This window comes from Dermacentor andersoni, chromosome 10, assembly GCF_023375885.2.
Source record: "Dermacentor andersoni chromosome 10, qqDerAnde1_hic_scaffold, whole genome shotgun sequence".
Lineage (NCBI taxonomy): Eukaryota > Metazoa > Arthropoda > Arachnida > Ixodida > Ixodidae > Dermacentor > Dermacentor andersoni.
Window position 1 is genome coordinate 61,856,794 of NC_092823.1, and position 21,806 is coordinate 61,878,599.

A 21,806-nucleotide genomic window follows, 5' to 3' on the forward strand; every position below is an offset into this window, starting at 1 on the left:
ACCTTGCGCCGGCTCTCCCCTTTTCTCTCTACGTGGCACCGTCCGGAGCCCGTCTCCCCCTTCCGATTGGTCGACTGTCGTCACGTGACGGCGCTTTCCTCTAGAATGTTTCTTTTTTTTTTCGGCCCAGGAAAAGCGCGAGGCTCCAGACGGCTTTCCGGCGCCATTTCGCTGCAACTACGTGTGTGCGCGTCGGTGCAGGCGTCGCAATATTCAGCGTCGGCAACAGCCTTCGAGAGCGCGTCGTTCAACCCAGCGTGCCTGCCTGTTTATAGCGTTTTTCGTGAGTTGCTGTACCGACGCTTGTCGTAATCGCTTCACTGAGGAAAAAAGCTTTTTTTCCTTGCCGTCGGGCAAGCGTGATGTGGAGCGAAGAAAGGTTCGGCTGCATCGAATCGGCCGCCGAAACTTCGACGGATTATTGTCGGCGCGTCTTTGTGAGGTAAGTTGGATGTTTTCAAATCACTCCGTACCCGGCATGCTTGCTCGAGACGTTTATGCCCCCAGGGTGTTACCACGGGCGTCGTTTCTGTTTTATCTGTGCACCGTGTTGGCGCACTGCTCCTTCCCGGATCACAGGCGAGCAACGTTGGCCTTAAATGAAGCTAATCGCAGTGGTTAGCTTGTGTTGAGCCAACTGATATGCTAACCACACTGTTCGAATCATATATACTAAAATTCGTTAAGATACGCGTTTCTTAAGCTTCTGTCAATTGGGGGCATGTATAAGGTATTGTCTGTTATACTGTTTGTATACTGGCAAAGCAAACAAGTCTAACATGCTTGGAGGCTCTTCCACATAGGTCCTTTAGCTGTGAAAATTTTATCACGAGACGATGCACATTAAACCAATTATTTAGAACTATGTCGTTAGTCGGTCCTTTTGAGTAATGCTTATTGGAGACGAGTCGTGCATGAGGCTTCTGGAATGAAATTTATGTAGAATGTTTCAGCGACAAGGCTTAATTACCTAGCCCCACAACGTTTTGACGTCATTCGGTCGTCATATCGCATTATATGGAAAGGGAAACCGGGTTATGTAACGAACGCAGAATGGACCCACAAAATTTTGTCCGTGGGCCCACCTCAGTTCAACGCAGTTAAACAATAAATCACACGCACTACATGTAACGTCAGGTCAGTCATATACCAGAGTAAACTAAAGAAAATCGCATTTAAATAGTGTTTTTTATTCTTTAGCGAAAAGCACCGAATGGGCATTTTACATCACTTTTGTCCCCGTTACGTCGCTGCGTTTCACATGACAGTGACATTCACCTGATTTGTTTTGTGCATTTCGCCATAGCTTGCGCAACCTCTTTGCATAATAGTAAACGCTGCATGAGATTAAACCTGAGTAGTGCATTCGGCCAAACATTAGAATAGCTTACATGTTGCATAGTAAGAATATAAACACAACTGTACGCTTCGCATCTATTTGTGTAGAATTCAGTGAACTGCTTTCCTAAAGCTTTGCTACACAAATTGTGCTTTCAAATCTATCTCATTTCACGTTTAGGATCATTTCTCGAAGGACCAATTCGAGCCTTTGATTCTGAGCAAGTTCGGGGAAAAAGACAAGCTGAAGCCAGACGCTGTACCCAGCATTTTCATTCACGGAAAACTGGCAATGCCCACAGAGACTCCTCTGTCGCGTGAGTAAATGACTTTGCGCGTGAGTATTACAAACGTGTTCCAATTGCGTGTCCTTTAAAAACCAATTACGGTCTGAATGAGTGCACGCTTATGAAAACTTATTAGTTTTACTTGCAGCATTGTTTTTTATGTAATACACACCCACTGCCCTATAGGCATAAGAGGGGGGATGCAGGCCATAACACCAATTTGGCCTGCTTAGGTGCACCGGGTGTCATTCGAGTGTGCAGTCACTATTTCCATCTCTGGTGGGCACATTTGTTGGTTGCTTCTGCTTTCTGTTAAGCAGGGCAATGCACTGTCCGCCATTTGATCTTCCGGGAATTGGTCAAAAGAGTGTAGCCTTAATCTTTAAATAGTTGATGACAGGACGTGCAGCAACGAGAACCCCGACTCAAGTTATCCACGTTTGTTAGCACCCAGAGTTGTCAATGCCTATTGGCTAAACAGTGTGTAAAACACTATGTCTGCCCAGTTCAGATCAACCACACACGCAAGACAAGGCAACCGGGCGCTGAAGTCAGTCGCCTTGAGGTAGTGTAAACGATCTCACGTGGCTTGTCGGGAAGGGGGGGGGGGGGTATGGGCTCTGAAGCCAGGGTGCCAGGAGACCCTTGCATCGGTAAAGATCGGGTCGTCTCATAGGCGGACAGTTTTCATTTTTCCGGGGGGAGGGCTGGGGTACGACCAGCTTTCCGAAACCAATTTATATACATGTATGTACATATAAACTTTATTACCAGTTGCATTTGAAAAAAACTTAGTGTGACCTCGAAGGAGTGTTCACTGAAGTGAAGGCCTTATATGGGTATGTACAAGACCTCATAGTAGTAGACACTTCAATTTCACCCCGTGAGCCTTCTCGCGCCACCCAGCATGTGGCGTCGCTCGGTGGCGTAATCTTCCTTCGTGGAATTGTCGTCTACTTCGCTATCACTAATACTGCTTCACCTTTCCCAAGGAGGTTAAAGAAAAACAGTTTTTCTTCGACCTGCTTGGCCTTTCCGGAGAAACTGCAGCCTCTCTCTCTTTCTTGTTTTCTTTTTTGTTCTAGTATAAGCGCTGCTGTGCATGACTGCTGTTCATTCGGATTTCCAGGGAGTCCTAATTGGCCTCATTTCGGTGATTAAGTGCATTGTACAAGGTCTTTAAAAAGAGAAAATGCGTTACTGGGAAGAAAAACTAGTGCATATGGTTTCCAGTACAGTGGTAGCTGTCAGTAAATTTCTCGTTACTAAAATTTAAGTAGTTAATTATCATTCGTTATCTAACTCGAGAAGCACTGTCCTAAATATCAAAGTGTCAGTGAGCCATTTGCAGGCACAGCCAAGGGACATTTCACTGCGGTATTTTCAGCGACGTACTAATTGCGCACTAAATTTTTCGGACTGGTAAAGGAACCCCTCGAAATACGAAAAATAACACGTGACTGCGCTCCCACCCGAATCATAAGGCAGCGCCCTCAAATGAGCTGATTGAAAGCAACTGCTTTGCCTGTCCCGAACCAGAGGAAAGAGACAGCGCCCCACCTAGATGATGATACGGAAGGAGCACCAACAGTCTCTCAAGGCCGACTGATCACATTGATAACAAGAGGCCTTTGATAACGCGGCCGAAGCACCGCTCTGACCACGCACGAAATGCGAAAAGCAATGGAAGAGGCCTAGAATTTTTCGGAATCCCGGCTTCGCTCGCACCGCATCGAAAAAGTGCGTGCGCAGCTATATTTCGCGCCAGAAACTTGCTTCGGACCAAAGCCAAACTAAAGTGACGGTTTTATATTTGATGAAACTGTATACCTGCTGCAGATTCAAGCTCGTTGCAAAATATAGAACCGAAATAAACAGACAGGGAAGCGACCCACATGTAGAAGAAAGGCAAAACCGATTCGTTCAAAAAAGTAAATGTACCACACTGACTAGCTCAGATCGCCAGGACCGCCTTTGGGCCATCCAGCATGCCCGGGAAGTTGCCCGGTCATTTGCAGGATATTGACTAAACTAAATGAGCCGAATCGGGACGCATGTACAAAAAATAGAAGAAAACCATCGGATTTCAGTGGCCCTCATTATCTGTGAATTCGTAAGCGCCGTTGAACACCAGCTGTTGCCTAGAGGATGCATTTCAATAGGTGTCCTTCTGCAGCTACGCAGTACTAAGTCCACATTATCGCATCTTCTGTGGCTTTCTCGATGACCGACGCTAGAATTCTACGGCAGACATTCGTTGTCCTTGCCTTGAGCTCATCGGTCCTCGTTGTCTCGATCACGTAAACGCGATCTCTCACATAACCCCAAAGAAAGAAATCGATTGGAGAGAGGTCCGGTGACCTACCCGGTCAATTTACAGGCCCGCGCCTTCCAATCCATTGCGCATGAAAAGTCGCATCCAGCCAGTTGCGTGCTCGACTGCTGCTGTGTGCTAGCGCCCCATCCTGCTGATAGCATAGAGGCGGAAGACGTAACAGCGGGACTTCGCTGAGAAACTCATCGACCACTCCTTCAAGGATTTCGTCCGCGTAACGCTGTCCACTCAGTGTGTGATCGAGGATGGGATCGATTGTAGCACCGGCGTGAATTCCGCACCACACATTGAGCGACCATTGGTACTGGGGCCCTGTGCGCTTTAACCACTGTATATTGGAATCACTCCAATAGTGTGCATTATGGAAATTTACCTGGGCGTTTCTGCAAAGATTGACTTCATGTGTGCGGATGATGGTGCTCAAAAAGTCCAGTGACTCATCGGCTTTTTGAGGACCCAGTTCAAGAAATCCAGACGATTCTGTAGGTCCCTATATATATATATATATATATATACCAAGCATTCGTGATGGTTAAAGTGGTACGAGCGAAAGGCTGATTGATCTAGAATCACCCACACGGATGACTTGGACATTAGTACATGGCCGGCCACGTCAGGTACGCTAGTATGGTGGTTTGAGGACGTAAATGCTAGAACATCCGTGCGTAGGCTAGGACTCAAAGATGGAATTCTCCGCCGCTGTTTCTGGAAGCTGCTCGTTTGTCTTAGGTTTTCACAATTTCTGATAGTTGATGCGTTCAGGCTACGGCCACATTGCCATGACTATATATATATATATATATATATATATATATATATATTATGTATGTATGTATGCGGCCTTCGTCTTTTGCCAGTTGCAGCTCCCAAGGCACGGATCGCGTTTTCTTTCTGCTCGTTAGAGAAAGAGATGGCGAATAGGAAGAAACAACACGCACCTTTAATCCTTAACACTTGCGTTGTCAATTCGCTTTTGCGGTGATAGGTTTTGTGGCAAAAAAAAAAAAGAAAAACCATCCGTGCACTTTATCTACGCTAAGACATCAGCTATTACAGGTTGTTTCCAACTAACACCAAACGCTGCATGTTCCTTCGGCCGGCGTGCGGCAGATAAGGCACTAGCTCGTTCACGATGTTTTTCTTTATTTCGTTCTAGCTAACTCGGAGGGAGCCTGTTCGAGGGCGCTGCTCCAGATGCGGGTGGGAGCGCAGTCATTTGGTATTTTTTTTCATGTTTCGCGGGGTTTATTTGTGTGTCGGAAAAAAATTTGTGCGCAATTAGTACGTCGCTTAGTATGCCGCACTTCGATGTCCCTCGGCTGTGCTTACAAATGCCTCATTGACAGTTCTATAGTTAAGACGGTACCTCTCGAGTTACATAATTATGTACAATTACATCAATAAATTTCAGTAACGAAAAAATACTTGCGGCTACTACTCTACTGGAAACAATATGCACTAGGTTTTCTTCGAGTGATGCAATTGCATTCTTTTATAAATCTTCAACCATGGCTAACCGGGACACCCTGTACATATTTATGACTTCTACATGCAAATGACGATGTTTCCATCCCTAATAAATCTAACTTATAGGAAGTGTTTCTCTTTTGTATTTCGTGAGTCGTTGTCATTACTTACTGGAAAGAGAAGCAATGCTGAAACACATATCATTCACGTGAATTTCATACGCCATTGATAAGACTTTGCCGTAGGGGTCACTGATGCCTGAGGGCATTTTTCATGGTCAAAGAAGCACGCAAAGTAATTTGAAGTGAATTGAGCATACATCAACATATTCATTCTTTAGGCATAGGCTGTCCATACCTTTAAAATGAAGGGTTAATCGGCTACCTCCTCTTTCAAAAACATATTAAAGTTTGATTTGTGTATAGATTTATATATTGTGTATGTGCATGGTGTTTACAGCGGAAATTAAAAATAATATTGAAGTGAGAAAATACGGATGCGGCTGCCGCCGCAAAGGCTTCTAATGCGCTTGTCATTATTGTCAGGATTTCAAGAAAGAAAGAGAAATCATGAATCAGAAGCTGTGATCGTCCGCGCTAAGAATGATAACAGGCAGCACACCAGCAATGGTCCAAGCATGGCCCAATTTTGGCAGAAATTGGTACCAATCTTCAACCAATGTTGGCATACTGTCAAAGTGCAACCCAATCCAATGCTGGCCCGGAGTTATAGCCAAGATTGGACCAATGTTATGCCGATGCAGCAGCCGTTGTGCTGCCAGCGTAGGACCATTGTTGAGCCATATCGTTGGCCATTATTAATGCCAGCTTTGAGCCAATGCCAGTTGCATGACAGACATTGTAGGTACGCTGGCTCGAGAGTACGCAGCCAATATTACTACGAACATTTTGCTAGCGGCATTTTTTATAGGAATTGTCCCCATACTGTCTTCCTCAATAGTAGCTAGGGAAGCTCGACAAAAAGACATTATGTGAAGAAACAGAAATCCTCTATACTTCCAAACAATAATAAAGAATACTGAAATTCACTTTTATGACAGTTTATTTGCGAATAAATTTGCACAAACAGGCATTTTCCGTGGACCTAGATGGGTGACGCTCAGTTATGTTCAGACAGTTCATTTACAGGCACTGCCCTCAGGATAGGAATTGGGCAAGGTGCCGAGGACGGTGGGCTGACCAGGCGTTTCAGGGCAGGGAGCTGACGTCTGTAGGCACGTTGTTCAGTGCTTGGATGACGGTGGGCTGGTCAGGCCTCCGAGAAGCACGATAACGCGGTGGTTTCGTTGAATTTGCTACCACTTCCCATAACGACTTCACAATTTCTTGGAGAAGATGCTTGCACATAAAATAAAAAGAAATATTATCAGATATGTTGGTATGACAAATATATGTGGCAGTGCTTTCATTTGAAAAATCGGCATACCGCAAGAATATAAGGTTGAGCAGAGAGTTGGAAGGGTTGAATCAAGAAATTTTCTTGCAAGAGATTTGTCAGGTAACATTCTTTAAAATTCTTCAACATATAGGGCACATTTCGTAGAAGGTGCAACAGAATATTTAGAACACAAACATAAAATGCGCAGGATCCGTCCGCTTTGTTTACACCCCACACCTAGTCAGCGTAGAACTTTATAATTAAAGAATTGCAGCAAAACCTGCTACAACACAAAAAGCATAGTTTCAGATAGTGTAGACACAATGCGGCCTTCGTGCGAAATTTTTCGTGTAAAATACGAGAAGTTACGTCAGGAAACACTAGCAAAATAGGCATTTATTATATGAAAAGAAAGACATACTGCCGGCTGTAAATTATGCTTTACCTAGAACAGTGAGAAGAAGCGCCGTTCCTCGGTATGACTAGCAGGATCGGGCAGCGCGCATGGCTTCATAAAATCAGTCCTGGAATTTGGGTGAAATTCATAAACAGAGGTTTGCACGTGTTCTACTCCGGACACTATTCAAAGGCTGCGAATAAGAATAGCTATGTAATTACAGGCACTCTACATTAGCCAGGGCTGTTTCAGTAATATATACACCGCGTGATATTGCTTGGGTTGGCAGCAGTTTATAACATTAATCCTAAAACATCGCAAAAGAATTGTCGATTGGGCTCACAACGTTTCTGCTCAGTAAAGTTGATTGGTCAACACGAGCAATTTATCAGCGCATAAGTTACCGCAGGCAAGAAATGAATAAAATAAGAAAGCATACTTCAGTGATTCTTTCGGTTGTGCGCTAACGTACTGCGATAGCAGCATTTTCCAGCTGCGAAGACCACCATTTCATTTTAGATTGCCTGCTTATTCCTGAAATAATTGAATAATTGCGTTCCGTCACTACAGGGACCTTGAAAACGATCTAGCTCTGTATAATCTTGCAATCGCCAACACTCATTGTTCTTTATAGGCCGTCCAAAATTGATGTAGTGCTGAGTATGAATGGAAAAAAAAAAAAAAAAACTCAACGTTAAGGACGCAGCGAAGCCACGAGAAATGTTAGACTTTCAACGGTAATTTACACGCAAATCGTGTAAATAAAAAGTGAAAGGAAAATGCGTTGAGCAGCTGGACATAATTTTAAAGGCAAGAGTATCCTGAAATTTAGCCCTTTGAAACAACCTTGCTTGTAAAACACAAAACTTAATGCCTCGTTTCCTAATTCACTCCGTCTGGCTCCTCATAAAATTTATAACGCGCAAAACAAATGCACTTGCCATTGTAAGATCCCCGGTTCTGTGTATTCGAATTCATCCCACATCGAAGACGGTGGCCACCATCGCCGTCTTTTTCTACTTGTTTCGCCTATATTAATTCTAACACTCACAAACATTCGTGGCCACTTTGCTGCGTCTTTCAAGATGTAGGCTTCTCAGTAGGAATGACGACCGCAAGCGAGAATTTTTCACGATATGAGTGCGCTGACAAGAACGGACAAGACTGCAAGCTCTCAGGTGGTGTTGCACCCAGTCCGTGTGCTAGCTATGCGTAGAAGAAAAGAGTAAAAGGAAGGGGTGAAAGAAGAAAACGGCGTAAACGCCACACATTCCCCCGCTGGACCTAGCCCGACCGCGTTCTTTGGGCGTCAGCTAAGGAGGGAGACAAGGAGGACAATAGTGACCCCGTCGCGTTCCCCCCTGCCTGCTAGAGCAGCCAATTCGACACAGCAGCTTGTAGCTGTCTGAGCGCTTGATTGATAGCGTGGACCAGGCTCACGTGGGTGCGTGGGGGAGAAGCAAGTGGGGCCTGAAGGACGGAAGGTTAGGTCGAAAAAGAAAATCGGGAATGCGCCGTGCCAAAGACAGGCAAAGACGAGAAAGTATCGACACGGACAAGCACAAACTTGCAACTAATTTTTCTTTTTGTCAGGGGCATTCATACAAAAAGCTTGCTACATATGCACGAACAAATTTTTTGGAATAGGAGCATCATGATTATGTCACCGCAACATGCCATGCATGCCAAACAAACAAACTTACAAACAAACAAAAGTGTTCTAATACATATGCACTCCATCTCGATGCAATATAAAACGGTTCCATCAGCTCTGAGGCACTGTAATTCTCGATTCTCCTCAGAATCCTGATCCTTCAAAGCCGCGGAGCGCACATGCAAAATATACAATGCGCAGGCAAATGCGCAATACCGTTGTTTCTTATGCCAAGCTCATGTTCCCATGCACGGTCAATAAAGCAGCGGCTAGTTTGCCCGTTATGCGACTACGTTGCTTGCTACGTTGTGCATTGGCTTTTCTCTTTAGGGGGCGCATTTCGGTGAAGGCGATGTGGAAAAACGGTCGTGTACCATGCATGGAGTTGACATGGAAGAATCACAGGTGGTTAGTACAAATCCCCCACCACCTCCCTACGACGCGCCTCATAATCACATTGCGGTTTAGACACGCAAAACTCCATATTTTAAGTTTGTATTGACATTTTTAAACGTCACTTAAGCTTAACACATTTGCTTACTTCAAGCCCTGTGTTGTTCCAAGAAAGTCAGCTTAGTAACCCATGTTGGCAAATCCACATGAATGTCGGTCCAATATTTGCCGCCTTTTTTAATGGCGATACTAATATTGTTTGTTGCATGTGCAAACAGGGCCAGCCTTGGTTCTCTATCACAGTGGTACAGCCAATATTCGATTCACGCTGTTTATCTTAGGCCATCATTGGCCAAGCAATCAGAATGGCACAGCCAAGATTAGAACCATGCTGTTAACCTTAGGCCATCATTGGGCATGCAATCTGAATGGCACAGCCAATATTGGAACCACGCTGTTAGCCTTAGGCCATCACTGGGCCAGGAACTGCCAATACGTATCCAACATTGGCCCGAGCTGACGTGCCGCCTGGGATGTAGTAAGCTATTGGCCACAATACATTTTAAGTGAAAAGGTTGAGGCAAGTCAAAAGAAACCTGGAATGATGCGGGTAACAAAATTCTGGTAATGACACTAGGGGGGGTGGGGGCGAGGTTAGGCTTTGGCATCGCCTGTGGGGATGGGGTGTGGGAGCTCTGTATCCTCCTGAAAAGTCCGGAGATGGCTGGGGCCCCGGAGTTCCCCCCTCCCCACAGTAGTCGGCGCCTATGGGTCGCCTATTTCTATTATTGAACCAGATCGGCAGCTAATCTTTATTCGTCTTTTTTATACTACAGCCAGCAGTTGTACTAATGATGACCTGCCTGGCAGCTACTCGAACGGTAAGAACAGGGGGCGTTCAGTCCACCAAAATTATTTGCACTGCATTGCTTGCATGCCATGCTTATCTACCGTGATCTCTGTAGGTTCACAGTGTTCTACAGAAGATGTAGGTGTGGGGGTCCTTGTGACTGCGCCGGCTGGGGTTGAATGTAAGTTTCTACGGCTTTCTTGCACCTCAGGAGAGTTTGCTGTCGGGACAGTTGGCACATGAGGCTAGGAACAAGAACAGCTCAAGAAACGGGACAAGAAAGAGCTAAATGCAACACTGGCTTTCAGCTGAATGTTTTATTGGAGCAACCCAAAATATATACACGTAAGCACAATGTAAACTATGAACGCCTCTTCAAGATCTGCAAGCCAAGATCTACGTCTTGAGGCGACGTACATGTTACGTATCGCGTATGTGCTATTTTTATGTGAAAAATGTTGCTGTGTGTAGGTCTTACTATCTAAATGATTTAAACAACGAGATAACGCATTGTAGATGTACATAGAACATCAATAAATCAACAGTTGGGACCTATACGCTGTTCATAGTATTTAGAATCACCTGAACTTCTAGGCGTAAAATATATATATATGCAGGATGTCCCAGCTAAAGGTAACCAATCAATGTTTTAAAAACCACGGAGTGTCCTAGCGGTTGAAACCGACTCGGTGGTGTTGAGAATCCCGCCGCCTATTCTGCAATATATTGTTTTTTTTTTCGTTTTAAAAAGTCAACTAGTATGAACTAATGGGCCAACTCTTTAAATATTGGCTTCAGCAAGAAGCTGCCAATATGAAAGTTGTTGATAACGTTTAAACATAGCCGGCTGAAGTGTTTGAAGCCAAGTACCATATATTGAATTTCTTGTACTTGCCCTTAAAGCCCGCGATATACAAAAACAGCCGCGTGATAGCGCCACTATTTAAGCCCCCCCCCCCCCCCCCCCCCAGACAAACGATCAGGAAACGCAAAATAAACCACGACTTGGAGGTGTGCGTTGTGTTTACCTCTCTTCCGTGTCCTGTTCCTTGTGCTGTTTTTGTTCTTTGCGCAGTACACAAGTGGCACCAGATTTAGGTGAAACTTCACCAAGCTGCCATTCACCATATAGCCTCGCCCGCGTGATCTGGAGCCAATAGCTTAAACACCCAACACCAATAGTAAGAACGATTCTGCTAACAGGCAACTACATACATCTATAAGCCCAGAAAGGGACCACGGCGGGCTCCTTCATGGTTTTCTTTAGTTTGTCATGCAACATTTTTGCCTACATAAAGGTTGTCAAAGGTTTTTATTGTCATCCATCCGCGCTCACCAAAACCCCCTTATGTCTCATCATTTAATTTTTATTTTGCTTCTAGCCGCCGCTCCCTATCGTGATGCCAACTACTCTTTTTTGCATTCTACACAAGGTATTAAGAGGACACGGTTCTAATGGCAATTGTTTTGTTCGGAAGTTCTGCTTTTAAAATTTCGCTATGCCGCATGCAGGCATTCAGCTGTCCCCGGTGGCCACATCTGCAGCCACTCTGCAAGCAAACGAAGGTCATACAGAATGTAAGTAGTCGTTATGTGCGTGCCATTTTTTAGTCGGCACAAACATAAGGGTCAATGCTTTTCGTCTTGTAACATCATATAGCAGTGCGCACTCAATTGTCTCGCAGAATCTACACGGATTTGAGTGATTTGTTTATTATGGATTATGAATGTTAGGAATGCGTAACATGTCTTGCTCTCGAAACAGCGTGAGAAACGGGGACTGAGACAAAGCACAACCCGATCGCATACTGTCAATTGGGGATTTACTGGACGAACGGAAGTATGCATGCAAAAAAAGTGAGTGTGAGCCGCGGTCGCCGGTTCACACTCACGCTTTCACTCGCGCATACAGCATACGGTGGGCGGCGACGATTTCATCACACTTGCACTTTATGTGGAACTTAACAGCGCCGCCGACAGCAGAAATGCGCGTGGAGTGTCCATATAATTTCTGTATGCAAATAAATAAAACAAGGCTGGGAGTTTTGTGAGGCACAAATAAAGGAAACTAACGCGAACTGCATGAACCCCGCGTGCACACTCAATCAACTTGTAAGCAACGACAACAGCATCAAAAAAAATGCATGCGGCAGCACAGAATATGTCGCTGGCTTCTCCACAAGGTTAAATTGTTGTGTGAATGAAGGTGATTATAGGAGCAATAAGATGTTTCAGCTATGTTGCTGTTTGTTTTACCAAACGTGGGGAATAGTTGCGATTAAGAAAGCGTGACGGAAATGAAATACTGTTATACGCAACTTCTCTCATAGTGTTTTCGCACAGCCGAGAACAGCCTTCTGGCTTGCACTGTAATTTCAGGAACACTTCAAGAATAGTCCACCTCTAAGAATAAAATAAAAGCAACATTTTTGCAGGCGTCCCACCTAGCAACGGTTGCATTCTATGCGTTTTTTTTTTCTATCAACGCGAGGGGCCATCGTGCTTTGTCGGCTAGACCCGGGAATGCCTTCTATTGAGTATTTCACATTTCACATCGGACGGGCTGCCAGTGCCTCTTGTGACAAGTGCGGTCGCAAGAAAATTCCTGAATACATCATGTCCGGTTGTTCACTGCACCGTACAGAGACCAATCGCTCGTATCGCGCCAGGGTGCTTCTAGTTTCTATTCCGGCTAACCTCTCATCCCTTCCCCTTCCTATCTATATCTATGCGTTTACATTTTACGGTCACGATTAATACATGCGTAACCACCAAAATGCAGGCAGTTTGCCGGATTGTCATGATGGTTCGCTTCTCGGGGCTTCGCGAAAGACGCAGCCCCTTGCTTCATTTGTCTCGTTGCATTCAAGTTCAAGTTCATTTATTTATTCGCGGTGAACACACCACAGTGGCACAATGCAATTCATGAAACTGTTTATTGAGCGAACCTGTGCGCAGGAAAAGCAAGTATACACTAGCACTATGACAGCGGCCACCACACTCGTCGATCGGCTAAAATGTCTAAGTGCGGCTCAGACGCATCAATTATTTATACGCAACTCATTGAACCTTCCAGAATAATCGCTGGTGCTTGCGTATGTTCTAGAATGTACAATCAACTGAAAAAGATTGCGGGATGCGCGAGCGCGTGGCAAAGCGAGCCTCCTCCCCTTCTAGCTGTGACACCTGGTGTCGAGACCGACGCCTGCACGTATGTGCGTCCCTCCGAGACTGCAAGCGTGCATGTTTCCGCGCTTCCTCCTTGCGCGCCGGCGATATCCGAATGTAGCCGCTAGGTAGCCTTCTTGCGACATGCGCTGTAGCGGCTTCGACGGGCGAAACTGTGTGAAACGTTTAGAAGCGTGAACTTGCGGGCGCCACTGCGGCCGCTTTTTGTCGAGTCACGAGCGCTGACGCATAGGGCCGGCCCGGGGGGCGAACGCAACAAGTAATTTTTTGGGGGGGCCGCACATTTTCGTGGCCAATCTTCGTTGTTTCTTTTGACGAACGGTGCGTTCTACCGCAGAAGAGCGTGGCAGAAGATACGCTCTAAAGGAGGAGACCGGCAAGACTAAAATGAACAATTGTTTTCCGTTGTATAAACGAAGTTCTGCCCGTCGAAGCCGCCACGGCGCATATCGCAAGAGTGCTACCTCGCGGCTACATTCGGATATCGCCTGCGCGCAAAGAGGAAGTGCGGAAACATGCACGCTTGCAGTCTCGGAGAGACGCGCATGCGTGCAGGCGTCGGTCTCGACACCAGGGGTTCACCGCTACAAGGAGAGGAGGGTTGCTTTGCCACGCGCTCGCGCATCCCGCAATCTTTTGCTGTTGACTCTACGCCACTACCCTCGTCGTGGACGCAGTCTGATTACACAAGGCCCGGCGACAGCATAGGCAACATATAGATACAACCAGAGATAGCATCCGAAAAGACTTCTATAATATAGAAAGGTGCGTTTTGCGCGGGGTGAGAACCTTGAACGTTTTCTAGGCGATGACAGGCGGTCACAGTAAAATTGAAGTAAATGCACGTGGTGCATTTACCTATTGGATGGTGCGAGATGCGCTTGCATTTCGCACTTATTTGGAAGATGCGTTATACAGACAGAAATTGCGTGTCCTTGCTATCCCTGATAGAGGTCGTACCTAATTTACGGGTACACTTTTTTTTTCCTGCAGCTTACTCATCAACGAGGAACGAAGTTTTGGTTCTCGACGCCTCGCAAGAGGGCCAAGCCGGTTCTCCGGAAGCCATCGCTGCTCTGTGGAGGCGCATAAGCGAGCTCGAAGATCGGCTGGAAAGCGCGCGGCGCAGGTTATCGCTCGCGCAGCGCGGCAAGAACCAAGTGACGCAAAAGTACGAGAGGCTCAAGAAGCAGGTCGGTCACTTTCTGGCGCCCGATCAGCTGGACGGCATGGGAAAGGCGAGCATGAGGGGCACCAAGTGGACGGACGGCACCATACGAAAGGCGCTGAAAGTGCGACTGGCGTGCGGATCGCGCGGCTACAGCGTTGTGAAGGAAATCGTCGCCCCGCTGCCCACGGAACGGACGCTGCAGAGGCACCTGGAGCAGCTCAGATCTTCGCCGGGTGCACTGCAAGAACTTCTGCTTACCCTCTCCGACGAGGTAATTCGAAACACAGCTAGTACGCTGCAGTGACCTATGTTCAGTTGAGCGGCAGTATAGTCTGACCGCACTCCTTCGTTCTGACGGAGGCGTGGATGCGAGATTACGCTGCAAAGCTCTAAAAGGACACAAACGCAGGAGCACGATCGTACACACAGGATGAAGCGTTTGTGTGACCCGCCGCGGTTGCTCAGTGGCTATGGTGTTGGGCTGCTGAGCACGAGGTCGCGGGATCGAATCCCGGCCACGGCGGCCGCATTTCGATGGGGGCGAAATGCAAAAACACCCGTGTACTTAGATTTAGGTGCACGTTAAAGAACCCCAGGTGGTCGAAATTTCCGGAGTCCTCCACTACGGCGTGCCTCATAATCAGAAAGTGGTTTTGGCACGTAAAACCCCATATATTATTAAGCGTTTGTGTGTTTTTTGAGCGATGCGAGTCAGCTTCCGTTGCTGTATGGAGATCCAGCTGTCCTATACGTATCCGTTCATTGATGGAGGCGGCACATTGGTGGGTCATAAATTAATGTTCAGCTACACTGGTAGTTTTTGAAACTGTTATTCCTTTGCCTGAATTTACAAGGGGATTCTACGCGATTCGACAGCGTAAGCTTTACAGCTCATTTGCTTTGTTCGTACGTTTCAGGTAAAGACAGTGATGTATGCTACAGCGCAGCTTCTTACACTGCGTATCTATGAGCACTTCATACACAATCGCGAACAAAAGTTTTGAGAGTCTAACTGCTGCTGCGAGACTTTCTTTTCGCAGTGTTGAACGCGGAGTGTGTGTGTGTCAGTGGCAGGGTCAATGGTGGCTAAAAAATATATATATGTACAATTGTGGCTTCTGTTCTGACTTAGCTCCAAATCCTCTTCGGTACTTCATTCTGGTAAAATTGCAATGGAAACAGTTCATGACACGTGTTCTTGTCGAGTTATCCTTGGAGTTAAATGGATACGAGCCTTTTCTCCCACAAATACAATACTGGGCCGGAAATCACCCGGTGAATTTGCAAGCTGGAGCGGTTCATATGAATGCGCACACACCAGTGGCTCTAGCGAGCACATCAGGGGAAACGGCCAGCTATACCGGAACATTTGTGAACAATGTCGATGCGAAGGCTGTACAAGCTGTGCTGCGTCCTAAGTATTTCTGATATTCGCAATGACAGTGCAGACGTTCTCCTTTTCACTGATGGAAAGCGAAACTGGAAATAATGGCAGACAGAGGGGAGGACGGAGGGCAATTCGCGCGTATGATATTACTGGTTGCTGTTTCGCTTGCATATTTCCTTACGATTATAAAACTCCAGTATTTGTAATTACATATTTTACTTATATAGCATGCTTCAACCGCTGAATACTCTCAATGCTTTGAAAACATTAGCTGCCCATATAAAGGCTGTATTTTTCTAAAGGTGCGACACTTTCAGATAGTGATTCAAAAATTTAATGACCAATGATAGTAATGCAATAAACAGCACCACTTTAAGTCAGCTAGGGATGAAGGCCCCTTCCTTCGATCTCCGATTAGGCCTGTTGTACCACAGCCAATTTAGTGCTGTGATTATCAATTTCCTGATGTCATCATTCCTCCTAACCGTGTGCCTCTCTTGAGTAGAATTTCGGCCCTTTCGAGCTCCTTGTGTTGTTCTAATAGACGTGTGGATAATTAAAGTTACGTCACCACACTTTCGAAAGCTGTGTTGGAGCAACCTGTGACTTCCGTCTCCGTTGTATTTTCTCAGGTGAACCATGTGCAGGACCATGAAGACCACACTGGCATCATGGACGAAGTTCAGCTGCCGCCTGCCCCACGGCAGGCAACAGCTCTTGACTTAACAACTGGATCAATACTTGGCATACCAACCGTTTCGTTAACGGACACTCCTAGATGACAGCATTGCTGAACATGACCTTGTTCTTACATTTGGCGGCGTAACAGTTCGATGGTAGTATGTCATAGCTCCCCGCATTTCATTGAAAATTACTTCAGTGACACACTGGTTAACTAGATTCCCATTTCAATACTGAAGAATAGGAATAAATTGGGGTGAAAGTGGACGCAGTAGTTATCGGACATAAGAGGCGGGAATAAGGCCTTTGGAAAGAATTCCAAATTGCTGGAGGCAAATACCGTTGGCATTCTAATTTTTGTCCTCACACTTGTGATTTAAATCTAAAGTTTATGGCAGACGTTGCGCATCTTCTAAAAGACGATCAAGTAATTGCTGACGCAATAATTGTCACATCAGGGAACGGGGCATGGCACTGGGCTACACTTGAGCCATACCGGCTTGGACATGGTGTTATTCTTGGCTTTCGAAGTGCTTTCTTGCGTATTCTTTTCGTTTTTGTTGCTTTTGTTTGTGTGTGGCATGTAGTATTGATGTGCTTGGAGATATGTAAATAAGAATGATTGAAAATCGGCGATTTGGGTGTACAGTTTTTTTTTTTGTTCGTATCGAGTTGTGTTCCAGACCTTATTGTGGAGTATTGCTTATCCAACTAGCCGAAACATACCTCGTGTTAAAAAAAAAAATCTAACATCTCATGCGAGAGCAATCAATTTTACTTTCGTATAGTATTGGATTGAATTGGACAAACTTTAATAAAGGTCCTGAAGGACGCACGTCTGCACGCAGTGGGCGTCTCCCACGCAGGGACCGACAGGGATTACCGGGCGGCCGTTTCGATTAGTATCGTCCAGAAAAATTTAACAGGCTATGATGTGCGTAGAGGCAATTTTGTAAAAATCGATTATAATTTTTGACATGAACGTCATTGCGCACTGAAATCTACCTTGTTCATATTTTGGCCATCACACAAAAAGAAAAAAAAGAGATCGTCAGTTTCGCAGTCTCGCTTCTAATTAATGATGTTGCACCGCGTTGCGCTATCTTCTACGTTGAGGACAGCTATCCCAGAATGCACTGGCTACGGCTCGTTTTCGTCAAACTGTAATATGTGGTTCAGAATCATGACCTTGATAAAGACGAAATTAGCAGAAATCAAATTCAGAAGGTACAGTAACGTTTATTATCAACATAATCGCCTTGTTTAAGATTTTTTTTATATTCGCAGTATTCAAGAAGCAGTGTGATCAACAGTACAAACAGGGCTAATACTAGTTACGGCAATTGCTCATAAGCTGCGAGATCGTCGTTTGAGTAAGAACAAATTCTTTTGTTTTCTGGAGTCGCATTAAACAAGACCCCATGGAAAACGAAGCACGATGTTGTGCTAGTTAGTGCGTAGCTGTCGGCGTTTTTGGCTCAAGAAGCAGGTGGAAAAAAAGAATAGATGGATAGAAACAACCTGAGAGAGCAACAGAAAACGTGACAGAATAGAGGCATCACCCTCTTTTTGTCTGTCTGTTATTTCTTCCACTTACCTTTTCTGCCGCTAGCATAGACTGCTATGGAGAAACCTTCAGACCTTGCGTTCATTTAACCTGGTACCCGTGCCACTAGTGTTTCGCCAATACGATACGTGCTGCTGCAGTGTCCCATTTTCTGTGACATGCTGACATAGCAACTACGAAAAATGACTAATTTTCTTTTACCGGGCTTGCGACCACCACTGCAGAATATCACCACAGCTTATCGCAGTGCAATATCCTTAAGTATATATGGCTGCCTATACGGAGTGATCATCTTCAGGCTGTCCCAGAATTTTTAAGTCGCCTGTCGCAAAAAGCATAATGCGTGTGCTTGAGCTGGATTATTCAGAGGCGGATATTAGTAGCATGCGGAATAGATACACATATTCAACTAATTAACAAAAACTTAAATGAACCGAGTTATTTATTCTTAAGACAGTTATTGCAGCTTATCAATTAGAGCCGGTGAGTTAGCAAGCCGTATCCACTTCAAATTAATCGCCAGGATGACACCGGTTTCAAAATATTTCCCAAAGTACGGGTCAAAATACATGGGCGTTCCAGTTACTTTTGTCATTCCATGCGTAAACGAGTGTTTGGTGAATAAGTGAAACAGCAGTGAGTTTCCTGGGAGCTTAGGATGCATGGGTGTTCTTAAGTTCGAAGCTTAGCATCATTGTCGTGGTAATGACCTTGTCGGTTGGTATCTGAAACCTCGCTCTCGATCGAGTGCCAGACGTCTCATGCAATAACCTCTCGTCAGCCATCATGATCTGTTGAGACGGCCCCTTTGAATTCTACCTCAAAGCACGCTCACCTGGGATATCGAGAGGTCTTGCCTGCGCAACGAGTCTTCAGCTTAGGTTACGATGACGTCAACTTGCCTATGGACGCTTTGGCGTCATCGCAGTTGCTATTTTGTCTATGAGGGGACGGCCAGGAATCATTCGCCAGTTAGCAAACATCGTGGAGGGATTCCGCGCGTCGGTGAGATTGAAGTCGTCGCATTTCAGCACCATGTACTGCACCTCTGGATGTTCCCGCTACCATGTTAGAAAGGTGAGAAGCACGGCATAGTGGAAGTACGGCATGAACAGTGACCTGCTAGACTGCTGAGTCAACGCAACACTGGCGCTCTAGAGCTGCTCCGGAGGAGAAAGATTTAGGAATGAGTCTTCTAGGCGAGGGAAGCTGAACTTCTTTTATTCGGAAAACGTGGCGTAATATGATGAAACTACTTTGAGCCTGTGGCTAAGTGTTAAGAGAAAGGTCCTCGAACTATAAAATTAATGGGATAGAACATAGCGCATTTGCACCTAAATAATGCGGCCACAAATAAATACGTGGGGGAACTTTTGGTCTTTCAGAAAGACTTATAAATTCAAATAATACGAAATGGTGCCATAAGAAGACAAGAAATGATCCATAAAAGCGGATACGCCGGCATTTATTGATCGTTTACTGTGAACTACCGTTGCGAAACAAAGTAGAAGGTAGAGGGCTGATGCACTTGCGACTGTCGAGGAGAAAAGCGTCGTCGTTCGTGACATCTACCAAGGTTATTGGATGGGCAGCGCTTCAGGAGTGTTCGCGACCCAATCGAACATAGCTAAAGATTCCAACGATTGTGCCTTGATCCTCCGAGGAACTCCGAAGACCACTCGCTTGACGCACCTTCACAACGGTACCGGTCATCTTGCTCTAGGCATTGAACAATACGCCGTGACCACATTGCTACGGCTCACAGCGTTTTGAATACGGAGAAAGACTGCGAAATGCGCAAGGGGCACTCCCGGTTGGCCGCGATTGCGATAGTGTCTTGTGGTCAAGTCACTGCAGTTTGAAGCACCCAAGGAAACAAAAAGTAGCAGTTTCGCCTGAAAACGCAAAGCATTGAAAGCGGTAGCAAATTATTAGACCGGTATGCATGGTAAAGTGGGTAGTTTTATAAGCTGTAGAAAGTGCTGTAAAGATTCGCTTGCTGACTTAACGAGCATGGTGTCAAGCGCGCACAAGCAGACATGAACACGTCTCGCTCTATTATAGCGGACACGTGCTGTCGGAAGGCTGGCGCGATGAAGAGCGGCGGCAGCGGCAGGTGCATTCCACTTCGTGCCGCCTCTCGCTTAAACGCGAACTATGCGCGCGAGGACACATCGCACACGAAGCCATCGGCTTTTCTAGATCGGCTAGCCTTCGAACCCATCGAGCATTACCTCAGAGAAGCGCGAAGCTGCGCTCAGGCGAGCAGCCGCACCGGAATAGAAGCGGATAGTACGCTACCTTTCCCCGTGCGCACATCTCACGGACCTCCTCCCTTGCTCGAACCCTCCTGCCTTGTGTTGTATGAGCGGGAAGACTTCGACCCACCAAGAGACCATCCGTGCTCAATCTCGCACCTACAGCAGACGGAACGCGGCCGCGATCTTATCGCACTTGGAATTTATACGAACCCTCACGGCGACGGCGCCGGCAACATCTGAAGTTCGCCGGGAATGACCATAAATTGCTACCGCAATAAAATAGAACAGATATACTTGATATTCATGTGAGGAACCCAAATATAGGGTGCTGTAACGTAAAGCTATTCCTATCTTTTTGAATTCTGCGATCAGCCCTTCACGATTGGTAAAAAAAAAAAAATCCGAGCCGCGACCCAATGCGCCTGTTTGTCACGTGACGTCATAAAAACGGCGGAAATGTCCCATCTGATATGTGTACACTGATTATGCATGAATACACCATGCGAAAGATAAAATTTCATATACGACGTCTCGTTCGCCATTGGCGAAAAAGGCGCTGTTTTAGCTATTCGTCGAACTTTTTCGGGCTGCACCCACTTTGCCTGCTTGTCACGCGAAGTCACAAAACCGGGAAAACTCACCGCGTCAAAGTGACGTACACGCGTTAAGGACGCATTAATATGCCGAACAAAACAGATTTTTTTCTGAATAGCTGAAGGCTGCTCCGTTCCGAAAGGAATCAATGGCTGCCCGCCGACCTCTGTGACACTGGCTACTAGAAGCTGCTGGCGTGCGAGGATTTGTATGCGTATAACAAAAAAATTGCGTAGCAGTATAAGGTATGGAGACCTTTTGGCACGTATAAGACATTTCTCTCCCAACTCTACTTTGCTGAGGATCTGTTATAGTGGCATTTCTAACCTTGTGATGCTCGGAGCAGCAATTTTTATGAGCCACCGCAAGCTAAGTAAGGGGAAGCGGACCAATCGCAGTCGCCGGCATCACACTCCTCCATCCGGTTGTCTACTTTCACGGTGCTGGCTCGGCCCCATCGAAACTCTATCCACTTGAGCATGCTCCTAGCCTTTTCTGCTCCTTTTATGAAAAACTGCTCAATGTAGGCAGTGTTATTTGCTTTGAAATCAAAAGAAAATGACATCCTATAATCAAAAAGTGCGTTTGATTGTGCTTTTCAAACAACGCTGCGGGTTACCATGCTTGAGTCGGTGGTTACGTAAATTTGACGTCAGGAGATTGGAATAAAAACCGATTGAAATAATTTAACCTTATAGGGCCCATAATGTGACACACGTTCGGGGGCAAGATATTTTGAACAAACAACTCCCGTTATATTTGTGCAGATTGGGTAGGCGTTTCACCGCCATTGCTTTTGTGAGCTCTGTCTGCTTTTTCGTAATTTTTTTTTTCTTT

The 21,806-nt window shown here is 45.8% G+C and overlaps 1 protein-coding gene across 3 annotated transcripts; it reads left to right on the forward strand.

The window, feature by feature from the left end:
- LOC126543854 (uncharacterized) lies at window positions 1-17,183 on the forward strand. Of its 3 annotated transcripts, XM_055062391.2 has the most exons (8): window positions 1-442; window positions 1,520-1,655; window positions 10,106-10,150; window positions 10,235-10,300; window positions 11,502-11,552; window positions 11,632-11,697; window positions 14,302-14,750; window positions 16,499-17,183. In XM_055062391.2, the coding sequence occupies exons 2-8, from the start codon at window positions 1,631-1,633 to the stop codon at window positions 16,646-16,648; spliced, it is 852 nt and encodes a 283-aa protein (XP_054918366.2). In that variant the 5' UTR covers window positions 1-442; window positions 1,520-1,630; the 3' UTR covers window positions 16,649-17,183. The 3 variants fall into 3 exon arrangements, with proteins under 3 accessions (XP_054918366.2, XP_050046943.2, XP_054918369.2); XM_050190986.3 differs by lacking the exon at window positions 11,502-11,552 and having other exon boundaries at window positions 9-442; XM_055062394.2 differs by lacking the exons at window positions 10,106-10,150; window positions 10,235-10,300; window positions 11,502-11,552 and having other exon boundaries at window positions 9-442.
- Window positions 17,184-21,806: the final 4,623 nt, after the last annotated feature.

Bases quoted from the DNA above. Each gene is read 5' to 3' on its own strand.
- LOC126543854 (XM_055062391.2), top strand. From the start codon at position 1,631: ATGCCCACAGAGACTCCTCTGTCGC. The intron at 10,151-10,234 runs GTAAGAACAGGG...TGATCTCTGTAG, and splicing joins GCCTGGCAGCTACTCGAACG to GTTCACAGTGTTCTACAGAA. The intron at 11,553-11,631 runs GTATTAAGAGGA...TGCCGCATGCAG, and splicing joins TTTTTTGCATTCTACACAAG to GCATTCAGCTGTCCCCGGTG.